Consider the following 24,337-nt stretch of genomic DNA (forward strand, 5'->3'; position numbering starts at 1 on the left):
ATTTCTTAATGATTTTTGGCATAAAAGAAAAATCAAAAATTTTGACCCATGCAATGTATTTTTGGCTATTGCTACAAATATACCCCAGCGACTTAAGACTGGTTTTGTGGTCCAGGGTCACATATTTGAAAATCTGTAATCTGAGGGTGCAAAATTCTAAATATTGAGAAAATCGCCTTTAAAGTTGTCCAAATTAAGTTCATAGCAATGCATATTACTAATCAAAATGTAAATTTTAATATATTTACGAAAGGAAATGTGCTAAATATCCTAATGGAACATGATCTTAATATCCAAATGAATTTTGCCAAAATAGAAAAATCAATAATTTTGACCCATACAATGTGTTGTTGGCTATTACAAATACAAACATGCTACTTACGGCTGGTTTTGTGGTTCAGAGTCACATATACTTTAAATAAATGTGCTCACAAGACACTTTCCACAATTTGGCCCTTGAAAGAAATGAAAACCTACAAACATTTCCAAAAAACATGCATTTTTTATTTGAGTGTCATATTATTCTCTCATAAAATTGAGCGATGTAATCTGACCGTGCTATTGTTGTGGTTATAAAAAGCGAAACAAAAAAGCAATAGCATTGTGATTTTTGAGCATACACATTATGGCACATAAGCATTTTTGTCCATGCTGAGTTAGATGTATTTCTACCTGACTAGATAACAATGTGAGACCAAATACATTGAAGCACATAAGCAATTTTCTCTAGTATTAATAGCATTCATTCTGATAATGCATATATCTCAGGGTTTTGAAAATGATGACGCATTAATACAGTACATTTTAGATGTGCCAAACTTTCACTCAAGTGTTAGTCTACAGATGGTCATGCTGTTATGCATTATGTCTGTATCAGGGAGGAACATCATTTCAGCACCACAGTCAGTCTGGACGTGTTTTGCATGCTATGAAAACTACTGGATGACTTTTACATAAGCTTTGCATTGCTTGAGGTTCATGCATCAGGTTGCATTCAACAATGCAACATGTGAGTTGCACTGAATTCAGCAGTACATTGTGTACATTAAGACCTCATCAGATGATATATAAATATTGTTGATGACAAAATGCATGCAATTTTGGCTTTTAGTGAAGCTACACGCACACATCCGTAACATTTTGCATCGTCTCCCTAGAAAAACCTGAAACTGATGCATATTTATTTCAATACTCCCACTCCATTCAAAGTCATCTTGACATATCAAAGACCCTCAGAGCCGATCAGCTGTGCAAACCTTGTGAAAAGGAGCTGCCATTGTGTACGAGTTGCATCAGTCTCCAGTTATGAGTCAGCATGCACCTTAGCGCGCGCTGCTGTGACCTTGAGTTGTACACGTGTGCGAGCACCACGTGGAAACGGATCACATCCGCTCCACACAGACCTTTATTTCAGACCCTCAGGAATTGACTTGCACCAGTCACAGCCGTGCGAGACTCTCAAATATCAGGGGTCTTCTGAGGTTTTCGGCTCTCTTGCCCTTTCCACAAGGTCACAATAAAGCATTCTCGACGGCACATTGTTATGCATTGTTGCATGCATCTTTGCAGTGCTAATGTTGTTGATTTTTAGTGCTGTTTTCATAACAAACCTGTTTAATGTACCTTATATGAGTGACATGCATGCTGCAATGCATTAGAATGCTGAAATGTTCACAATGACTCTTGAATTGACAGCTGTCAGAATATTTTTGCATGCATTTAAATAGCATAATCAGAATAAACTAGGACATTTGTGTTTTTTTCTGGGAATTCTAATCTGGAAATACTGGAGAGGCCTGCTTTTTCTATTTATTATGCTGGGTTTTCTTAATTTTGGACAGCAATTTAATCGACTCATTAATTTTCATTCATGTTTTAACAAAAGCACTCAAGGGCAGAATGAATCGCCAAATGTAGGTCATAAAAATCATGTCTAAACATGTTTGTTAAATGCTTTTTAAAAATATGTCTCCTGCTAATTGCCAAAATGTTTCAATAGCTTGACTTTTCACTACTCTTTGTATCTAATCTCTATCTAATATTAGTTTTGTTTGACATATACTTAGAAATTAATGTTTGGTTGATTTTTTTTTGTATTATTGAAATACATTGGTTAACATGACCTAACAATGAAAAATGCATCTAAAGCATTTATTAAGCTTATTTAATGTTAATGTCAACATGGACAATCAATAGTCATCAAATAGTTATAAAAATTGTGTTTTTATTAACTTATTTTTTTTACAAAGATTAATAAATACTATAACACATTTAGTGCTCATTGTGAGTTATTATTTTAATTTGTTATATTTTAGTTCATGCATTTGTAATGCAAGTCCAGCGAATTTAAATTGACATATGGGTCAAAGACGAAAAAGATTTATGCTTAAAAACAATGTGTAATACTGCTTTAAATTGTTGTTTTCCCCAAAAATGTAATTTTAATTTTATTGCATTTTTGTTTTCGTTTTTCTGAGCAAAAATAAATATACATTTTCCTCTAATTTACAGAAGACCCACTAAAATGTCATTCGGTGTGACAATCTTGTTGCATATTTACAACAAAAATCAATTTATGACATATTAAAAGATTAATTATTTCATTCCAGATACTAATTAGTTGTAATTCTACATTTCCAAAATTTGCCACTATCCTATGTTTTGCCCTACTAATTTAAAACACAATAAAATTGTATATGCTCCCTTATTCTTTTATATATTTGAATATGTACAAGTCAGAATAAGCATGTTGTTTGAATTTTTACATAAATATTGTGTAACACTGAATGACAATGTAACATTATTTCAACCAAATTTTGACATTAATTCTCCAAAAACATATTTGAAACATTAAAAGTATTGACACTTTATTTACATTTAATGTGCTTTCTGTGGACATAAAATTACTTTTGTAAATTTCTTTTGTTAACGTCTTTGACCCATATGCATATGTTGGCTTTTTTTTTTGTTCTTTTTGATATTTCTGGAATAATGTTTTCCTCTTGTCACACCCAGTGGTTTATGCATTTGCATGATGCGTGCAAAATGTTAATAAGACTGAATTCTGTGCATGTAAACACAGTCACTGTGAAACAATTCTTGTTATTAACCTTGTAAATATGCAAATAAGAACAACAACCCAGGGTTTACAAATGCGCAAAAGTAAAATCACATAATTTACCACTGACTTATAAGATGGTGTTGGATAAAGCCATTTTCTTTCTCTTCTCTCTTCCAGGTTCTACTGGGATTTCACCATGCTTCTCTTCATGGTGGGCAACCTGATCATTATTCCTGTTGGCATCACCTTCTTCAAAGAAGAGACGACTACGCCCTGGATCATCTTTAACGTGGTCTCTGACACCTTCTTCCTCATGGACCTGGTGCTCAACTTTCGCACGGGTATCATTATTGAGGACAATTCTGACATTATCCTGGACCCAAAGACCATCAAGAAGAAGTACCTAAAGACCTGGTTTATTGTGGACTTTGTCTCATCCATTCCGGTGGATTATATCTTCCTGATCGTGGAGAAAGGCATAGACTCGGAGGTGTATAAGACGGCGCGAGCCCTGAGGATTGTGCGTTTCACTAAAATCCTGAGCTTGCTGAGGCTGCTGCGTCTCTCCCGGCTTATCCGCTATATTCACCAGTGGGAAGAGGTATGTAAACAGACACCGCCACAATCTCACATATATTTACCATGTCATATGTGTATACACAAAGTGCCAGACACATCAGATGCAATAGATATGGAATCCCATTTCCACCATACAAGAAAAAAATAATGACTTGCTAAATTATAATTATGAAAAAAGTCATAATTGACATAAAAAGTCAGGAATTAAGAGATAAAAGTCTAATTTTGTAATTTATGGCACAAGTCAAAAAGTTAATTATGACATAATTATTAAAAAATGTATTATGACATGAGATAAAAGACAGTTGTGACATGGCAGTTAACATGGAGATAAAAGGCAAACTATGAGATGAGACATTTTTGACAAATTATCATTATGAGACAAAAATCATAGTTCTGACATAAGTCATAATCATGACATAAAAAGTCAATTAGACAAAAAGTCTTAATTATGAACCAATTTATAGTGGAAAAGTAATTTACTACATAAATAGTAAAAATGTATGAGATAGTCTAAAATAAAAAAAGTCATTGAGACAAAAATCATAGTTCTGACATAAGTCATAATCATGACATAAAAGGTCAATTAGACAAAAACTTTTCTAATTAAGACATAAACAGTAAAATCAAATTTATGAGATAAAAGTCAATTATGACATAATTAACATTGAGATAAAAAGCAAATTATTAGATAAGTCTCCAATTAGTCAAAAATATGAGTTAAAAGTCAATTATGACATAAGTTAACATTGCGATAAAAAGCAAATTATGAGATAAATCTAAATTATGGCACTAAAGTTATTTTTGACAAAAAGTAAGTCGTAATTATGGGATATAAAGTTAATCTTGAGACAAAAAGTCTTAATTTTGACATAAATAGTCCTAATTATGAAACAATTTATAGTGGAAAAGTAATTTACTACATAAATGGTAAAAATGTATGAGATAGTCTAAAATAAAAAAAGTCATTGAGACAAAAATCATAGTTCTGACATAAGTCATAATCATGACATAAAAGGTCAATTAGACAAAAACTTTTCTAATTAAGACATAAACAGTAAAATCAAATTTATGAGATAAAAGTCAATTATGACATAATTAACACTGAGATAAAAAGCAAATTATTAGATAAGTCTCCAATTAGTCAAAAATATGAGTTAAAAGTCAATTATGACATAAGTTAACATTGCGATAAAAAGCAAATTATGAGATAAATCTAAATTATGGCACTAAAGTTATTTTTGACAAAAAGTAAGTCGTAATTATGGGATATAAAGTTAATCTTGAGACAAAAAGTCTTAATTTTGACATAAATAGTCCTAATTATGAAACAATTTATAGTGGAAAAGTAATTTACTACATAAATGGTAAAAATGTATGAGATAGTCTAAAATAAAAAAAGTCATTGAGACAAAAATCATAGTTCTGACATAAGTCATAATCATGACATAAAAGGTCAATTAGACAAAAACTTTTCTAATTAAGACATAAACAGTAAAATCAAATTTATGAGATAAAAGTCAATTATGACATAATTAACACTGAGATAAAAAGCAAATTATTAGATAAGTCTCCAATTAGTCAAAAATATGAGTTAAAAGTCAATTATGACATAAGTTAACATTGCGATAAAAAGCAAATTATGAGATAAATCTAAATTATGGCACTAAAGTTATTTTTGACAAAAAGTAAGTCGTAATTATGGGATATAAAGTTAATCTTGAGACAAAAAGTCTTAATTTTGACATAAATAGTCCTAATTATGAAACAATTTATAGTGGAAAAGTAATTTACTACATAAATAGTAAAAATGTATGAGATAGTCTAAACTATGAGATGAAAAGTCTAAATTATGAGATAAAAGTTGATCATTAGGCAGAAAGTCTATTTATGACATAAATTATCAAGAATTCATGATGAAAATTCAACATTATGAAACAAATATTATGACAAAACAATATTGAGATAGAGTAAATTATGAGATGAATCTAAATTATGGTGTAAAAGTCATTTATTACAAAAATAGTCAAAATTGAGATTAAAAAAGTTTTTTATGATTTGTCATAATTATGATGTAAAAAGTTAAAAACAGTATAAGAGTCAGTATGTGTTATAATTATGAATTTAAACGGCTTATTTCACAATTTCAACTTTATCTCATAATTAAAATATTTATTTCACAAGTAATGACTTTTATATTTCAGAATTTGTCATTATATTTAATTTCATATTTATGACTTTCTATGCAAATCATGATTAACCCAAGCTTTTTTTTTTGTTGTTGTTTGGTTGAAATGGCCTTCCATATTGAATATATTGAATTCTTATATGAACTCTGTGAGCTCTGCATGCTGTGTGCAATATCTGAATGAAATATGAGCGCAAGTGGAAGATTATTCTCCTGGTAGACACAAATGATCTGTGGATGTTTAGACCTGCTTAATAGAAATAGAGGACATGAAGGGTGCGGAGATGTGCCAGTCCCAGTTGGCAAAGTTGAACAATGGGCCCAACGGGCCAAAAACACTCAGATATTGCTTTTTTATACCTTTATCAGGTTTAATGGAGTTTTCAGTTAAGCTTTGTTTAAAGTTGCTAAACGCTAGCAGTGACAGATCTTTTTCCTGTATTATGATGTACATCTGAGTCTATTTTTGCCACTGAATAAAAAATACAAAAGGTAATTGCGACTTTTTATCTCACAATTCTGACTTTTTTCTCGCAAATTGTGAGTTTACATCTCACAATTTGTTTTTTTTCCCCTCAGAATTGTATCAAATAAACTCACAATTCTAACTTTTTTTCTCAGAATTGTGAGATATAAAATCACAATCGTGAGTTATAAAGTCAGAATTGCGGGATATAATCTCACAATTGCGAAAAATAAAATCAGAATCGCGAGATAAAATCTCACAATTCTGACATGACTTCTGACGAGTTTACCTCTTGCAGTTCTGACTTTTTTCTCGCAATTGAGAGTTTGTATCTCACAATTCTTACTTTTTACAGAATTTTGAGATATAAACTCTCAATTGTGAGTTAGAAAGTCTAGTTCTGAGCAGAAAAAAAGACTGAAATGTTCACAGAATTGCTGTTTATTCTCACAATTCTTACTCAACTCACAATTTCGAGTTTATATCACACAAATCTGACTTTTTTTTCTCGCAATTACGAGTTTATATCACGCAAATGCGACTTTATTTCTTAGAATTATGAGATATAAAGTCACTGTTCTGACTTTATAACTTTTTTATCTCACATTTCTGACTTTTTATCAGGTTTAATGGAGTTTTCAGTTAAGCTTTTTTTAAAGTTGCAAATCGCTAGTAGTGAAAGATCTTTTTTTTTCTATTTTTGCATAAGATTAATGAAAAAGAAAAAATGTAGGCGGAGACTTGGTTCTAATGCATTATTGTTGATTGGAGGTTGAGATGTGGGTGTAGCTATCAAATGCGCAGGCAGGGGCGGGGTGTAATTGTGGGGGCGGGGTTTAATACAAAATAATTGCAGAAGCTCCAGTTATGAGATTTTGATGAGACGTTACGAGGTCAAACATTGAATTGTTTACAAGAAGTTCAATTACATGCATTTATTAAATAGATTGAGCTTTGTTCACATAATTTCTCCTAAATTCCTTAGGGGAAATAAAGTTATACACCAGATTTTCATATTGAGACATACAGCACAATTACAGAGCGGTATGTTTAGTCTTTGATGAGAAATATGTAAGTTCTATGACCTTTGATTGTAGTATTTAGTCTTTGGACATTGAAATCTCTTTTCTAAATGTGAGCTTGCGCTCTTTTTCTCAGGAGAAACATCTGAGAAGCAAAAGTTTCTCAGTAAATCGGATGTATTCCTGTTGTTGTCTAGGAGTAACAGTTGATATTACAGAAATGTTGTTTCTGATTTTGCTGTCCTATGGGTGCAGAAGCCTGCCGAGAGCAGATGGCGACTTTAACACTGATTAATTGATCAGAAACGTGTTGACGGTTGTCTTGTCAAAGTCCAGACAGACTCAAGCGGAGTTCTGACGGCTCTTTGAAACAGTTCAGTCACACTTTGGTCTCTAATTAAAGCTCTGTGTCAAAGCGTCTGTCAGTCAATGAGTTTCTGAATCTCTCTGGATGAGGCTTTTGACTGGACACCACTGTGTTTGGAAAATTGGCAGATATATGTGATTTTTGCAATGATGCCGTTGACAATAAATAATTAAGTAACATTTGGATGGCTTAGAGTTGACAGAATAGCATTTAAAATGTAGTCTCTTCTGAGAATGTGAATCAAAATGAATATTGACTCATCTTGGATTTATAATGTTTTGATGTTTTTGAGAACAGGAGTCATTTTAGGTGTTTTGAGTTGGTTGGTTTGATTACTTTTCTTCATCCCTTCAGTTCTACGAGGTGATTAAGACTGTTTTATGGAAGCCCATTTCTGACACTGAATAAAAAAATACAAAAGGTATTTGCGACTTGTTTTCTCACAGTTGCGAGTTGCAAAGTCAGAATTGCGAGATATAAAGTCAAAATTGTGGAATATAATCTCACAATTGCGAAAAATAAAGTCAGAATTGCAATTGCGAGTTTACATTTTGCAATTTTCTCGCAATCTAAAGTTTGTGTCTCACAATTCTTACTTTTTTTTTTTCAAAATTGTGAGAGATAAACTCACAATTGCAAGTTAGAAAGTCCAGTTCTGAGGAGAAAAAAGACTGATGTGTTCACAGAATTATGAGTTTATATCATACAATTGTGACTTAATTTCTTAGAGCTACGAAATATAGTCACAGTTCTGACTTTATAACTGTTTTTATCTTTTAATTTTGAGTTTATATCACGCATTACTGACTTTAATTCTCAGAATTCGAGTTTATGTCTCACAAAATAGCATTTAAAATGTACAGTCTCTTCTGAAAAAGTAAATCAAAATTACTATTGATTCATCTTGGATTTATAATGTTTTGATGTTTTCGAGAACAGGAGTCATTTTAGGTGTTTTGAGTTGATTAGTTAGTTTTTTTCTTCATCTCTTCAGTTCTATGAAGTGATTAAGACTGTTTTATGGAAGCACATTTCTGACACTGAATAACAAAATACAAAAGGTATTTGCGACTTTTAATCTAGCAATTTCTTTTTTTCTCAGAATTGTGAGATACAAACTTACAATTGTGAGTTGTAAAGTCAAAACTGTCAGTTGTAAAGTCTAAACTCAGAATTGCAATTGCGAGTTTACATTTTGCAATTCTGACTTTTTTTCGCAATTGAAAGTTTGTATCTCGCAATTCTTACTTTTTTCAAAATTGTGAGAGATAAACTCACAATTGCAAGTTAGAAAGTCCAGTTCTGAGGAGAAAAAAGACTGATATGTTCACAGAATTGAGAGTTTCTCACAATTCTATTTTTTTCTCGCAGTTATGAGTTTATATCACACAATTGTGACTTAATTTCTTAGAATTACGAAATATAGTCACAGTTCTGACTTTATAACTCTTTTTATCTTTTAATTTTAAGTGTCTATCACGCATTACTGACTTTACTGAGTTTATATCTCACAAAATAGCATTTAAAATGTACAGCCTCTTCTAAGAAAGTCAATCAGAATTACTATTGACTCATCTTGGATTTATAATGTTTTGATGTTTTTGAGTCTTTTTAAGATGTTTTGAGTTGGTTTGTTTTTTCTTCATCTCTTCAGTTCTGTGAAGTGTTTTATGGAAGCCCGTTTCTGCCACTGAATATTATTTTTTTTTAATTCAGTAAAATTCAGTAAAAAGTAATGGCGACTTTTTATCTCACAATTCCGACTTTTTTCCTGCAATTGCGAGAAAAAAAAGTCAGAACAAGACATGATAAAAAAAGATAAAATGTTGCAATAACCTTTTTTTGAACTTTCTATTCATCAGAGTCCTGAAAAATAAAATGTTTTAACAAAACTATAACCCAGCACAACCGTTTTTAACATTGATAGTAAACATAAATGTTTCTTGAGCTGCAAATCAGCATATTAGATAAGCACCTAAGATTTCTGAAGGATTATGTGACACTGAAGACTGGAGTAATGATGCTGAAAATTCAGCTTTGTATAAAAGGAATAAATTACATTTTAACATATATTCAAACAGAAAACAATTATTTTAAATTGTAAAAAGAATTACAATTTTTACTGTATTTTTTTTATCAAATAAATGCAGCTCTGATGAGAATAACATTAAAAAAAATAGAAAATGACTATTTGCACTCAGAAACTTTAAGATATGTACATTTGTTCAGCTATACCACAGCCATAATAGAAGCTGTCACAAAATAAAGATATCAACTCATAAATTAATTTGTTACAAGACAAATAGTTGGTCGTAATTAACACTGACTCCTCAGTGCCACTTAAATCCCTTAACAATTTACATAATTAACACTTATTATGCTTCCGGTATGATAATCAGCTACCCATTTAAAAAAATTATTAAGGGTCTTCCACTTTGGGTTATTTGGGATTACCACTGATGTGAGTTTAAACACTCCCCAGAGGAAATGCATTTTATTCGACCTGGACAATAGTTTATTCATTAAAAGCAAACATGAGTTAAACTGAACTCCTAGCTGTTGTTCATCAATAACTCCCTCCAGATCGAACAGAATAACCTCCAGGTCTGAAGCAGTGAAGTAGGATAACTATCTTTATCAATTAAGATGCTGCGGGTGGATCGAGTGGGCCGGCGATGAAGTCTGGAGCGGCTACTTTGCATAATTATGAGGTTGCGATTGGTAATTTGTCTGCAATATGCAATTAGACCAATGCTGTACAGAGACCTGCCTTGTTAACTCCTGTATGAAAGCGCAGTAAAGGTGAGACACAGTGTTCCTGGCTTTTCTGAAAGTACGGCCGCTTTGCATTCACGACACGCATGAGGGAGCAACTCTAAGCAATCTACAAACATAAAGTGCACCGTTCCTGCAAACGACCTCCTTTTAGAATACAAGTAATCTAGATGGTTTAGCCTTGAACGAATGTACAAATGTTTGCTTTTTCCTGTATCAATAAAAACATTTACAAACAGTGTATATAAAACAAACAGTAAATAAACCTAGAAAGTCTCATTATATACTGTAGGTTATTCAGGTCAGTGTTTTGATTACTAAAGAAAAAGGCAAAAAAAAAAGTATATGTATTTATAGTGGGTATGGAAAGTATTCAGACCCCCTTAAATGTTTCACTCTTTGTTATATTGCAGCCATTTGCTGAAATCATTTAAATTCATTTTTTTCGCTCAATAATGTACACACAGCACCCCATATTGACAGAAAAACACAGAATTGTTGACATTTTTGCAGATTTATTAAAAAAGAAAAACTGAAATATCACATGGTCCTAAGTATTCAGACCCTTTGCTCAGTATTTAGTAGAAGCACTCTTTTGATCTAATACAGCCATGAGTCTTTTTGGGAAAGATGCAACAAGTTTTTCACAACTGGATTTGGGTATCCTCTGCCATTCCTCCTTGCAGAGGATCTCCAGTTCTGTCAGGTTTGATGGTAAGTGTTGGTGGACAGCCATTTTTAGGTCTCTCCAGAGATGCTCAATTGGGTTTAAGTCAGGGCTCTGGCTGGGCCATTCAAGAACAGTCATGGAGTTGTTGTGAAGCCACTCCTTCGTTCTTTTAGCTGTGTGCTTAGGGTCATTGTCTTGTTGGAAGGTAAACCTTCGGCCCAGTCTGAGGTCCTGAGCACTCTGGAGGAGGTTTTCGTCCTGGAGGATATCCCTGTACTTGACCGCATTCATCTTTCCCTCGATTGCAACCAGTCGTCCTGTCCCTGCAGCTGAAAAACACCCCCACAGTATGATGCTGCCACCACCATGCTTCACTGTTGGGACTGTATTGGACAGGTGATGAGCAGTGCCTGGTTTTCTCCACACATTCCGTTTAGAATTAAGGCCAAAAAGTTCTATCTTGGTCTCATCAGACCAGAGAATCTTATTTCTCACCATCTTGGAGTCCTTCAGGTGTTTTTTTTTTTTAGCAAACTCCATGCGGGCTTTCATGTGTCTTGCACTGAGGAGAGGCTTCCGTCGGGCCACTCTGCCATAAAGCCCCGACTGGTGGAGGGCTGCAGTGATGGTTGACTTTCTACAATTTTCTCCCATCTCCCGACTGCATCTTTGGAGCTCAGCCACAGTGATCTTTGGGTTCTTCTTTACCTCTCTCACCAAGGCTCTTCTCCCCCGATAGCTCAGTTTGGCCGGACGGCCTAAACATCTTCCATTTAAGGATTATGGAGGCCTCTGTGCTCTTAGGAACCTTAAGTGCAGTAGAAATTGTAACCTTGGCCAGATTTGTGCCTTGCCACAATTCTGTCTCTGAGCTCTTCAGGCAGTTCCTTTGACCTCATGATTCTCATTTGCTCTGACATGCACTGTGAGCTGTAAGGTCTTATATAGACAGGTGTGTGGCTTTCCTAATCAAGTCCAATCAGTATAATCAAACACAGCTGGACTCAAATGAAGGTGTAGAACCATCTCAAGGACCATCTCTTAAATATATGAGTGTCACAGCAAAGGGTCTGAATACTTAGGACCATGTGATATTTCAGTTTTTCTTTTTTAATAAATCTGCAAAAATGTCAACAATTCTGTGTTTTTCTGTCAATATGGGGTGCTGTGTGTACATTAATGAGGAAAAAAAATGAACTTAAATGATTTCAGCAAATGTGCAATATAACAAAGAGTGAAACATTTAAGGGGGTCTGAATACTTTCATACCCACGGTATATATATACATACACTGCCACTCAAAAGTTTGGGTTCAGTAAAATTTATGGTTTTTAAAGACGTTTCTTGTGCTCATCAAGGCTGCATTTATTTGATCAAAAAATACAGTAAAAACTGTAATATTGTGAAATATTATTTCAATTTAAAAGAACTGTTTTCTATGTGAATATATTTTAAAATGTAATTTATTCCTGTGATACAAAGCTACATTTTCAGCATCATTACTCCAGTCTTCAGTCACATGATGCTTCAGAAATCATTCTAATATCGTGATTTATTATCAATGTTGAAAACACTTGTTCTGCTTAATATTTTGCTGCAATCTGTGATACCTTTTTCAGGATTCTTTGCTAGAATAGGTTTTCTAACAATGTACAGTACTGTTAAAAAATTTGAGGTCAGTACATTTTTATTCTTTCTTTTTTTTGAAAGAAATTAATACTTTTATTCAGCAAGGACGTGCTAAATTAATAAAAAGTGATCACATAGATTTACATTGTTAGAAATGATTTATATTTTGAATAAATGCTTTTCTTTCTATTAAAGAATCCTAAAAAAAACAATCACAGGTTCCAAAGAAATTTTGGCAGCACACCTATTTCCAACATTGATAATTGTAATAATTAATCAGCATATAGACTCTTAAGACTTGAGTAACAGCTGATGAAAATTCAGCTTTACATCACAGGAATAAATTATATTTTAAAGTATATTAAATTAAAAAAACATTATTTTCTATTGTAATAACATTTTATAATATTACTGTTTTTTTCTGTATTTTTAATCAAATAAATGCAGCCTTGATGAGCATAATAGACTTGAAATGTACTAGGAATGTAGTATGTGCACAAATTAACATAAATATAATTAATAAATGCTGTAGAAGTTAGTTAATGAGACCCAATGCACTACCTAATATTAATAAAATCCTATTTTTTATTGCAAATTTTTTTCTATTTCTATTTTTTTTTTTTGTAAATTTTTATGTGTCAAATAGTTTATTTATTTTTCAACATTGTAAATGTTAATTTAATGCATCTTTGATTAATAAACCTATGAATTTCTCAACCTTTTCTTATGGAATAAAGCTATACAATTTAATAATTAATTTTTGCAATCAGCATTTTATTGTTTTAATATAAATGTCATAATTTTATATCTTTTATATCATTAATTTTAGTGTTTTTTTGCCATCTCAGGTGCTTGTAAATGAAGGTTGATTAGACCCCTAATTCAGCGTTCCGCCGCAGGGCTCTGCTGTAATTATTTTATCCTTATGATTATGCATTCTGAGTGCTGTTTTCCTTCACCTAGAAGAGCCACTTAATACACTGAGATTTTTCAAGTCAGATAAGTTCAAACTAAATAACGACAGCTGTTGCATCAATAAGCATTTAGAATAGATTTGTTGTTATGCCAAACCAACCGGAGTCACTCGAAGGTAAACAAAGACACTCGATGGCTTAATATTATAGCAGATCAATGTTAAAATGAAAGAAGAGCAAAGATTACAGGTTTGTAGAGGTTTGTAAACTACAGTCTGTGTGGCATTTAGATGCAAGAGCTGAATAATGGACTGGTGTTGAAGTATTTGGCCTGTTAACAGTTTTACAGAAATGTAAACATTTAAAAAATAGCAGACAGTGCATCGACTATTCAATTATTAAAATAAATAAAAAATAAATACCGGAAGTGGCACATTTCACAGAAGAGAATCCATGAAATGCATCATATAGACTAAGGCTGCATTATAGACTAAACCCATTTTAAAAACATAAATAAACGTAATCTTGAATTCACAAGCGCTGTGATTCAGTTAAATACATACATTTGATTCATGTTTAAAATATGTGCGTCAGTTATTTACGTGTATGTACATGCGTCTATCACGATTTCAAAATAAAAGTTTAAACCCACACTCTGAGTTTACACGTTTTGATGTCCACATATTCATTAAATTACTGTGTCTATAACGTTTTTGTAGGAAAGATATGGCCAAATATTAAAGATCAAGTGGACGTTTGACTTAAATGTTTAGTCAATATTAAATAAGGATTAGATCGCAGTAAAGTGTAAAAACAATCATCAGGCCGTTGGCGTCCTCTGTAGGCTTTTGTTGTAATGCGTAATGTACATTAGCTCTATTGTTTATAATACATTATGTATTTCAACAGCTTTTCAGCAGTCTTTCTTTTGATTCTTTATTTTTTAAAGTAATTATTGTGTCATTGCTAATATGTATTTTAATTTTTTTAAGGCTTTTCATCAATTTTAATTACAGCAAAAAAAAAAAAAAAAAAAAATATATATATATATATATATATATATATTCATATACATATATACATACATATATATATATATATATGGGCCCTATGAAATCTTCCGATACTTTGTTTTAATGGTACATATTTTGAATCAAAAAGCCTGCCCAATTTACAGTACATATAAAATTGTAGGGCCCTATGAAATGCATTTTATTTCCAAATTCAGGTTTTTCCTTTTAATTTTTCTATACTCTGTTTTAATGGTTAAATTAAATATTTTGAATCAAAAAGCCTGTCCAATTAATTGAGTTTTACAGTTTTATTTTTACCAAATTCTTTTTCATTACTTTTCTGGATTCCAGTTTAATGGTTCCATTAAATTTTAATAATCAAAAGCATCTCCAATGAATTGATTTTATTAAAAAGAAAATATTGTTGCGTAAAATATTTTTTTTGTGTGGGGAAATTAGTCATGTAGTAGATTAATCGATTAATCGATAAATTAGTCAATAGATTTACCGATGTAAAAATAGTCGTTAGTGGCAGACCTAATACATACTGTTTAGAAATTTGGGCATGTTTTTGACAGAAGTTGTGAAATATTATTTAAGTTTTAAAAAATTGTTTTCTATTTGAATATATTGTAAAATGTCATTTATTCCTGTGATCAAAGTAGAATTTTTAGCATCATTACTCCAGTGTTCAGTGTCAAATGATTCTTCAGAAATCATTCCGATATGCTGATTTGTGGCTCATTTCAGATTTTTATCATGTTGAAAACAGTTGTGCTGCTGAATATTTTTGTGGAAAATATGTACATTTTTTTCATGATTCAGAATAGAAAGCTCCTCTTTAGTAAAAGTATAAATGTCTTTATTGTTGCTTTTGACAAATGTAACACATCCTTGCTAAGTAAAAAATATTAATTTATTTTAAAAATTCCGACCCCAGACTTTTAAAAGCCATGCAGTGTAACAAACCAAAATCTGGTTGTGTTGATATCTAGTTTACTTGATGCACTGCAGCAGGAAGGTCGATTGCGAAAACTGGGTTCTGTATCCTGCTCTACAGGAAGTAAAGATCCTCTGCTCTCCAACAAATCCCAGCTGTCCTCATGGAAACCAGATATGGGATCCAAATGGGAGCAAATCTCTTAGTTTGCATTTGCACTGGAAACTGGCTCAGGAAATTGAGTTATACAGAGTGAATGAACAAATCATTGTCTGAGTCCCAGACAAAGCAAAGACACAATGTTGAAGACCAGTGAGTGAAACACAAACAATTGAAGTTAACTTTATAAAACTGGACTCCACTGAACTTCTCTATAATAAATGAATACTGAAATACAGTACTTGTCAAAAGTATGGAAACATTACATTTTAAATGTTTTTAATGCTCATCAAGGTTGCATTTATATACTCTAAAATAGTAAACACTAAAAATGTGAAATCATTATAATTCAAAATAACTCTTTTCTATGTGAATATATTTTAAAAATGTAATTTATATCTATGATCAAAGCTGATTTTTCAGCATCATTACACCAGTCTTTAGTGTCACATGATCCTTCAGAAGGATTTTAAGATGCTGATTTGCTGCTCAAGAAACATTATTTATTATTACCAATGTTGAAAACAGTTGTGCTGATTTATGTTTAAGCAAAAACCATTATGTTTTATTAGAAATTAATGCTTTTATTATAATTAAGCAGCAAATCAGCATATTAGAATGATTTCTGAAGGATCATGTGACACTGAAGACTGAAGTAATGATGCTGAAAATTCAGCTTTGCATCACAGGAATAAATTACATTTTAAAATCTAGTACAATAGAAAATGGTCATTTTAAATTGTAATAATATTTCACAATATTACTGTTTTTACTGTATTTTTGATTACATAAATGCAGCCTTGGTGAGCAAAAGAGGCTTTATTATAAACTTCAAACTTTTTGACTTTTGAAGTACTGGAGTAAAGAGTAGGATTAGTATGATTTAGGAAAAAAAAGATTGATGTATATTAGTAAACAAATGCATTAAGCTAATTGACTTGTTTTCCTTCATTCATGATCAAATGCTTCATATTCAGATTATTCATCTTAAAGAAAACTAAATTATGCTTCATTTATTGTGATTTATGGCGGCATATGTTCAGTTGGAGGTTCTCTGTATCTGTGAGGCGTGTAGCGAGTGTCTTGCTGTGTAGTTGTCCGCTGACTGATGGGCTGCTTTGAGCGGTAACAAATGTCCAGTGTCTGATGCTCATTTGATGTGGAAGATGTTCGATGCGACTCATTAATCAAGTTAGGTTTTCAGGGTCTGAGTCAATGTTTTACAGAGAGCAGGTCAATTAAAGAAAAGCCTTCTGAAGGATCCCTGAACTCGATCCAGAAGCCTTGTTTGTTGTCTGATGAACATCAGTTTTTTATTTTATTTTGCAAATAGCATAGTGCAAGTCCATTGCAGAAGACATAGACCAAGTCCATGCATCACAACTTGGCATTGTCAAGCAGACAAATTTAATTTAATTTAATTTAATTTAATTTTTATTTTATTTTATTTTATTTTGCAAACAGCATAGTGCAAGTCCATATGCCATCATTTGTTGGTGTTGTCCATACATCATAATTTATTGGCATTGTCTAGCAGACAATATTTTAATTTAATTTAATTTAATTTTATTTTATTTATATGCCATCATTTGTTGGTGTTGTCTAATGTCAAAATTATTTTATTTCATTTTATTTTACTTTACTTTATTTCTAAAGACATATACCAAGTCCATACTTCATAATTTATTGCCATTGTCTAGCAGACAATATTTTTTTATTTTATATTTTTTAATTTTATTGCATTGCAAAAGATATAGACCAACTCCATACATCACAATTCACTGACATTGTCTAGCAGACAAAATTTTATTTTATTTTGCAAACAACATAGTGCAAGTCCATATGCCATCATTTGTTGGTGTTGTCTAACATCAAAATTATTTTATTTTATTTTATTTTACTTTATTTCAAAAGACATAGAACCAGTCCATACATCATAATTCATTGGCATTGTCTAGCAGACAATATTTTATTGCATTGCATTGCATTGCATTGCGTTGCATTGCAAAAGACATAGACCAAGTCCATACATATCAATTCACTGGCATTGTCTAGCAGACAAAATTTAATTTAGTTTAATTTTATTTTAAAAGACACAGACCAAGTCCATGCATAATTTGTTGGCATTATCTAACATAATTTATATATATATATTTTTTAGTGAAAAGGCATAGTGGAAGTCCATACATTATCATTTGTTGCTGCTGTCATACAAAATATTATTTTATTTTATCAATGCATAACCTGACACTAGTAAATACACTTACAAAAGTGAGTCTATGATGTTGATAGATACTGTCTCATCTATTTATCTGCTTTGGTATTCTATAGAGCATAGATTTTTTTTTAAAATGCTCCGGAAAACAGGAAGAGAGAGAGATGAGAATGAGACCGTTGGGTACATTTCAACATGCGCAGAGGTCTGATTAGCTTCTTGCAAAGTATCTTTCTCTTTCCACTAAGTAAACCCAGGAGGATTTGTGCGTAGCTGCTGTTGGGCTTTAGACAAACCCTCTGGACAACCAAGTGCCAGAAAGTCTAATCTACAAATCTACAGACCAAACACTGTAATATATCATTTTCCTATGGAGAAAATATGTGTAAGGACAAGTTTAACCTTCTTTTTTGTAAACTCAAGGCACTTTTTTGTATAAAACACATTTACAACAGTTCTTTCTGGTCCCTCAATACTGTTTTTGTGTCACACAATGTAGTAACTTTTTACTGTGGGTGAGAATGTTCTTGTTTAGACTTCAAATATGCGGTTTGTTAATAAAAATTATCTGTATTTGAAGAAAATTTGCTTCAACGTTTTAGGAGATGTCAGCTTCAGGGCATAAGCGGTCTTCCAGCTCTCATGAACCAGCCCAGAGCAGCCTTACCTCGAACAAATCTTGAATTTGCCGTTGGCTCTGATGTCTCTGTAGTGGTTAAACAAGGTATAATTTGTTTTGGGTACATCTAACGGGCAGTCTTTGGTCTCATTGATCTATTTTTTGTTTCGGAGCAAATAGTTTTGGCTTAGGGCATCTAAATCTCATCATGTTATTTTTTATGTAAATTTAATTATGTATATCAGAGTGCTGCCTTTTTACTTTTGACTGAATTGCCTAGTGACTTTAATGATGACTGTTGTTGTTTATTAAAATATATTGTACAATAAATAATATGTTATATAAATAATAGTAGTATTTAATAGTAGTATTTAGTATTGGGTAATGGTATGTGTTTTTTGGTATGGAGAATTTAGTTACTTTTTCCTCCATTAGATGGTGATAAGACACTGTTCTAGTGATTGAGTCAGCAGTAAAGACTTATATTGAAAGAGACTGAAACTGAGGTGTGAACAAGGAAATTATTTTTATTTTGAACCACAGCCACAGCCAAAAAACGAACTGAGCAGCACTGTTATGAGAAATCACCCATAATAGATGAAAGGATAGTACGACAAAGATATCGTTTTTTTTTTTCAGTGGACAGTGAAACTACTGTTATATATGAATACAGGGTTTTCACTTATGTCACGATTTGGTCATTTACCCCGATGTGCTACCATATTGGTAATACTCGGATGTAAACAACACCATGGATTGCATAGTTAATGTACTACTGAAAATGTTTTTCTGCTAATTTATGCTGTCTAAATCACTGAAAAAAATGGGCAGACGTTGCTAAATCACATAGAGGAGGACTTAGTGAGCAGAAAATTAAATTAAATTAAATTCAAGTTTATTTGTATAGCACTTTTCACGATGCAAATTGTTGCAAAGCAGCTGTACAAAAATCTAGGCTACTACAATATATTTAGTAGCTTATTAGTGGTGACTACTGTATGTCAAGTCGATGTACATATGGTATAAATGTTAATGTCAGTAAAATCAGTAATGGTGTAATCAAACAGATGATAAACACTAATAGTAATGATTATGTGTTGCAATCAAACTTGTAGAAAAATTGTGTAGTGCTGTATGTTGTTTCGGGACTGGCATCATCTGATGTCCTCTGAGGGGTTTTCATTATCTCTTCTCGGGTATTCTGAATCTAGACTTAATCTTGTGTACTTCCTAGTTACCACGGGATGGAAATCCCATGGCAGAAACATGCCAAGGGTGTAATATTTTGACGAATTAAAGTTAATAGGTGGTAAAGATACGTACAAGCAGTGTTAATTGAAATGGTAGCCTAATATTTCACCTACCTGACTGGAAATGATACGAATGATTCTTGCCCTGGAAATTCTGGTTCAGTTCGGCCAACTTTTTGCAGGCTGTAGCACTCAATATTTTTCCTGGTCTGACCGATTAGTAGCCTACAGCCCAAAACATGACAATAATTGAGCATTTTCAGCAGAAATAATTAGCAAAATATGCAAGTTTCATTAGCTGATTGATGATGCTCCGTAAAAACACTCCATATGAGATTGAGCTGAAGAATGAATGCTGTATCAGATGCAGGGAATCATACCCAGTCAGTACATCTCTCAGAGGCTTTGGACTTACGTCACATTTTGGTCATTTACCTGGATGCTTGTCTGTATTGGTTATACTTAGATGTAAACAACAGCATGGATTGCATAGTTAATGCACTACTGAATACATTGTTCTACTAATTTATGCTGTCTAAACCACAGAAAAAACGTGTGGAAGCTGCTAAATCATATAGAGAAGGACCTAGTAAGCAAGAAAGGGCACAATATTTTGACAAACTAAAGTTAATAGGTGGTAAAGATATGTACAAGCAGTATTAATTGAAATAGTAGCGTAATATTTCACGTACCTGACCAGAAATTATACGAACAATCATGAATGTTGTCAAGATTTTTGCCCTGGGAATCCTGGTTCAGTTTGGCCAACCACAAATGCTTTTTTTTTTTTTTTTTTTTTTTCACTTTTTGCACTCTTCTCCTTGATTTGTTATCACTTTTGGCAGTCTGTATGTTTTTCTTGGTCTGACCGATTAGTACAGCCCAAAACATGACAATAATTGACCATTGTCAGCAGAATTAATTAACAAAATATGTAAGTTTCATTAGCTGATTGATGACGCTCTGTAAAAACACACTATATGAGATTGAGCTGAAGAATGAATGCTGTATCAGATGCAGGCAATCACACTCACTCAGAACATCTCTCTCATAATATTCTACTACACATAATACAGTGAGCTTTTAATGCAGTATTACAATAAGCTTTCAATGAAAGTAACATTTTTAATTAGTAACATAGGATTTGACTCCTGGTAAAAACTTGAGATTTTAACCTATGGTGGAAGTAGTTCTGTACAAAAAAGAATGTGGAAATTTCGATGCCGAAACGGATTAGCTAATGTTTTTAAAAACATTGTAAATAATATTTTTTCATTTTTTTATAGGGAAGTATGTTTTGTGTTTGGGTCTCTGGTGGCACTAAACAGAACTGCAAAAATAATCACTGATGTTGTGTTGTTATTCTCCCCTCGCAGATCTTCCATATGACGTATGACCTGGCGAGCGCAGTGATGCGGATTATTAACTTGATAGCGATGATGCTGTTGCTGTGCCACTGGGACGGGTGCCTGCAGTTTCTGGTGCCCATGCTGCAAGACTTCCCCTCAGACAGTTGGGTCTCCCTCAACAAGATGGTGGTATGTTTGTAACTTTCCATTTTAATAAATTTTCACGAATGCACCTTTGCACTTACAATAGACTGCAGGGAATGAGACAGTCTGCCACGCCAACTCAGCATGTGCCACGAAACAATACAGCACCCCACAATACTGATATTAAGAAAACTAGTTCACAGAGCCAATACCCAAGTGGGGTAATTGAATTGAATGAAATTGAATTCTATCAAACAGAATCTATTTGCTGATATTACCTGATTCTTACCGACTTGCTAAATTAAGGTTCCCAGTTGGTGTCTGTTGGATTCATATGTTGTCTGCAAAATCTAATAATGTTTATCTAGTTGTAATGAAATTGATCTACAAGATACACAAGAAGTCCTTTAATAGCTCAGGATATGTAGTGTTTTCAGTTTTTGTTTTAAGTAGTTCAGAGTATAGAAATATATTTCAACTCAGATCATTTGATGAGACATTGATCTCTTTTGAAACTCTAGAGGAGATACGTGTGAGATTACTATTCTTTATAATTTTAGAAATGTTGTTTGCGATGCAGTGTATCTTTGCAAAATGAGCAATGTTTGAGACATTGTTGAGACATTGTCTTCTGAAACTCTAGCGGAGACACATGTGAGATTGCTGGAGTTCTCAATTTAATCTCGTTGCCAGGCAGAAATTCTACAGTCTTATGCTCAAGATACAAGTATCTGGAAATCTGAGCACAGTTTGACATATTGTTGAGATCCCTTCTGAAACTTTAGAGTGGACATGTGAGATATCTTAAGTTTTTTTTTCAGGAGAAACATCTGAGGAGCAGGAGACTTCAGAAAAGTCTTAATTTGTTTTCCATTTAATATCATTGTTATATAGAAGAAACCACTGAGATGTTTCAGATATTTCGTTGTTATGTTTAAGATACAATGTATTTAGACTTTTATGCACAGTTTGAGATATTGTTAAGATTTTATTTTAAATTCTAGTGGAGACATACTAGGGTCTTTTTCTCAGGAGAAACATCTTAGAAGGAGGAGACTTCAAAAAAGTCTCAATTTATTCTCCGTATAATATCATTGTTATCTAGGAGAAACAATGGAGTTATTTGAGATTACAATTTTTCGATATCATGTTTGAGATGTATTTTTGCAAATCTGAGCACAGTGTGAGATATTGTTGAGATCTTTTCTTAAACTAGAGGAGACACGTGAGATTACTGAGTCGTCGAGATTACTAAAACATCTAAGAAGCAGGAGATTCTCTATTTGTTCTCCATTTAATCAAATTATTGTCTAGGTTTCTGAGATATTAATATTTTATGTTTGAGGTACAAAGTATCTGAATATCTGAGCACAGTCTAAGACATTGTTGAGATCCCTTCTGAAACTGTAGAGGGGACATGTGAGATATCTTAAGTCTTTTTCTCAGGAGAAACATCTGAGAAGCTGGAGGCTCAGTTTGTTTAATATTACAATTTTTACATATTATGTTTGAGAAAATTCTTATCCGTGTTTAAGACATTGTTGAGATATCATTTGAAACTCTAGTGGAGATAGATGTGAAATTTATTTCTCAAGAGAGACTCATTGCTCAAGTAAATAAGATATCAAATACATCTCATTTGTGACAGACAGTGAGGACTTCATCAGAGTCTCATCTTATTTAAGTGATTTTCCCAGGTTTCTGTGGTTTTCCCAGTCTTTTGTCTTCTTTCACTGAGTACCTCTAGTTCATACATCATCTCTCTATTGAAGTGTGATGAAACTGTGAGTAAGTGTGTGTTGTTGCCCGGCTCTGGGCTGTTTGGTGTGGGTGAGATGAGACGGGGTGATGGCAGTGGAGATAAAAGTGTGTGTGTGTGTGTGTGTGTGTGTATGTGTGTAAACGTTAAAGTTTAGAGATGTGCCAAAGCAGCTGTGCTCTTTGTACATCTCTCAAACAGACATGAAAGAACATGTTTAGAGGTCCAGACACCACACACACTCACACACAGACACACACACCCTGATATGAAAAAACATTTGGATAGCTCATGCGAAAATGAAAATTCAGCTGTTATTTATTCACTCTTATGTCGCATGCTTTTTTGTCACACAACAGCCAATCTTAAAGGGTTCAGCTGCTTAAAGAGCATGTGCTGTAAGTGATGTTTGTCAACTTTGCTAACTAATCTCTTCACCCACATGTTCTCCCTCCAAAATCCCCTGCAAAGACATGACAGCAAATCCGATATCAGCAAACCTGAATGTGCAAGGTGATTGACAACAGGTTTTCTGTCACAAAGAGTTACTGTATTTCTTAGGACAAGTGTTTCAGTGAAATCTGACAGGTTGGAGAGACATTTTACAGTTTTTTTTTATTAGATACAGAAGTTTTAAAGTCATCATAAAATGTCTGTGTTGTTATATTACTTTCATAATAAGACATTTTCAAATAAAGCTGAATATTTAATGTGAAGAAAATAAGGACTTTTTTAGGACTTTATGTTGCACATTGAAAATTGTCTATAAAAGCTGAGTTTAAAAATAGGAGTTTAAAGGAGTTTAAAATAGCAAGACATGAATACATTATTATTTTGAAACTGACAGATTCAAATTTTTTTGCATTAATGTGCATTGATGAATCATTCACTATAAAGAAGGCTTTCCATTATTTCTGACATTTGCAACAGAAAGTCACATATTTACCATTGAAAAATTATGACTAAATAATGATTTGACACTCTTAGCAAAAACAATGGGATGCTACTCTTTGAAAAATACTAATATATACACTTTAGGTATCAATATGTACATTTAAAGTTCTAATATGCACCTGTAAGGTACTAATATAAGACCCTGGACCACAAAACCAGTAATTTTCCAGTAAGTTGCACAGGTATTTGTAGCAATAGCCAACAATACATTGTATGGGTCAAAATGATTGATTTTTCTTTTATGTCAAAAATCATTAGGATATT

The 24,337-nt window shown here is 32.6% G+C and overlaps 1 protein-coding gene across 1 annotated transcript in view; it reads left to right on the top strand.

The window, feature by feature from the left end:
- Positions 1-24,337, top strand: part of LOC141343844 (potassium/sodium hyperpolarization-activated cyclic nucleotide-gated channel 4) — a 32,514-nt gene that overhangs the window by 6,433 nt on the left and 1,744 nt on the right. The window contains exons 3-5 of the mRNA XM_073848505.1: positions 3,239-3,662; positions 21,244-21,405; positions 23,133-23,226. Coding sequence (XP_073704606.1) covers positions 3,239-3,662; positions 21,244-21,405; positions 23,133-23,226 — 680 coding nt within the window. The remainder of the gene's footprint in view (positions 1-3,238; positions 3,663-21,243; positions 21,406-23,132; positions 23,227-24,337) is intronic.

Source organism: Garra rufa, chromosome 10, assembly GCF_049309525.1.
Source record: "Garra rufa chromosome 10, GarRuf1.0, whole genome shotgun sequence".
Lineage (NCBI taxonomy): Eukaryota > Metazoa > Chordata > Actinopteri > Cypriniformes > Cyprinidae > Garra > Garra rufa.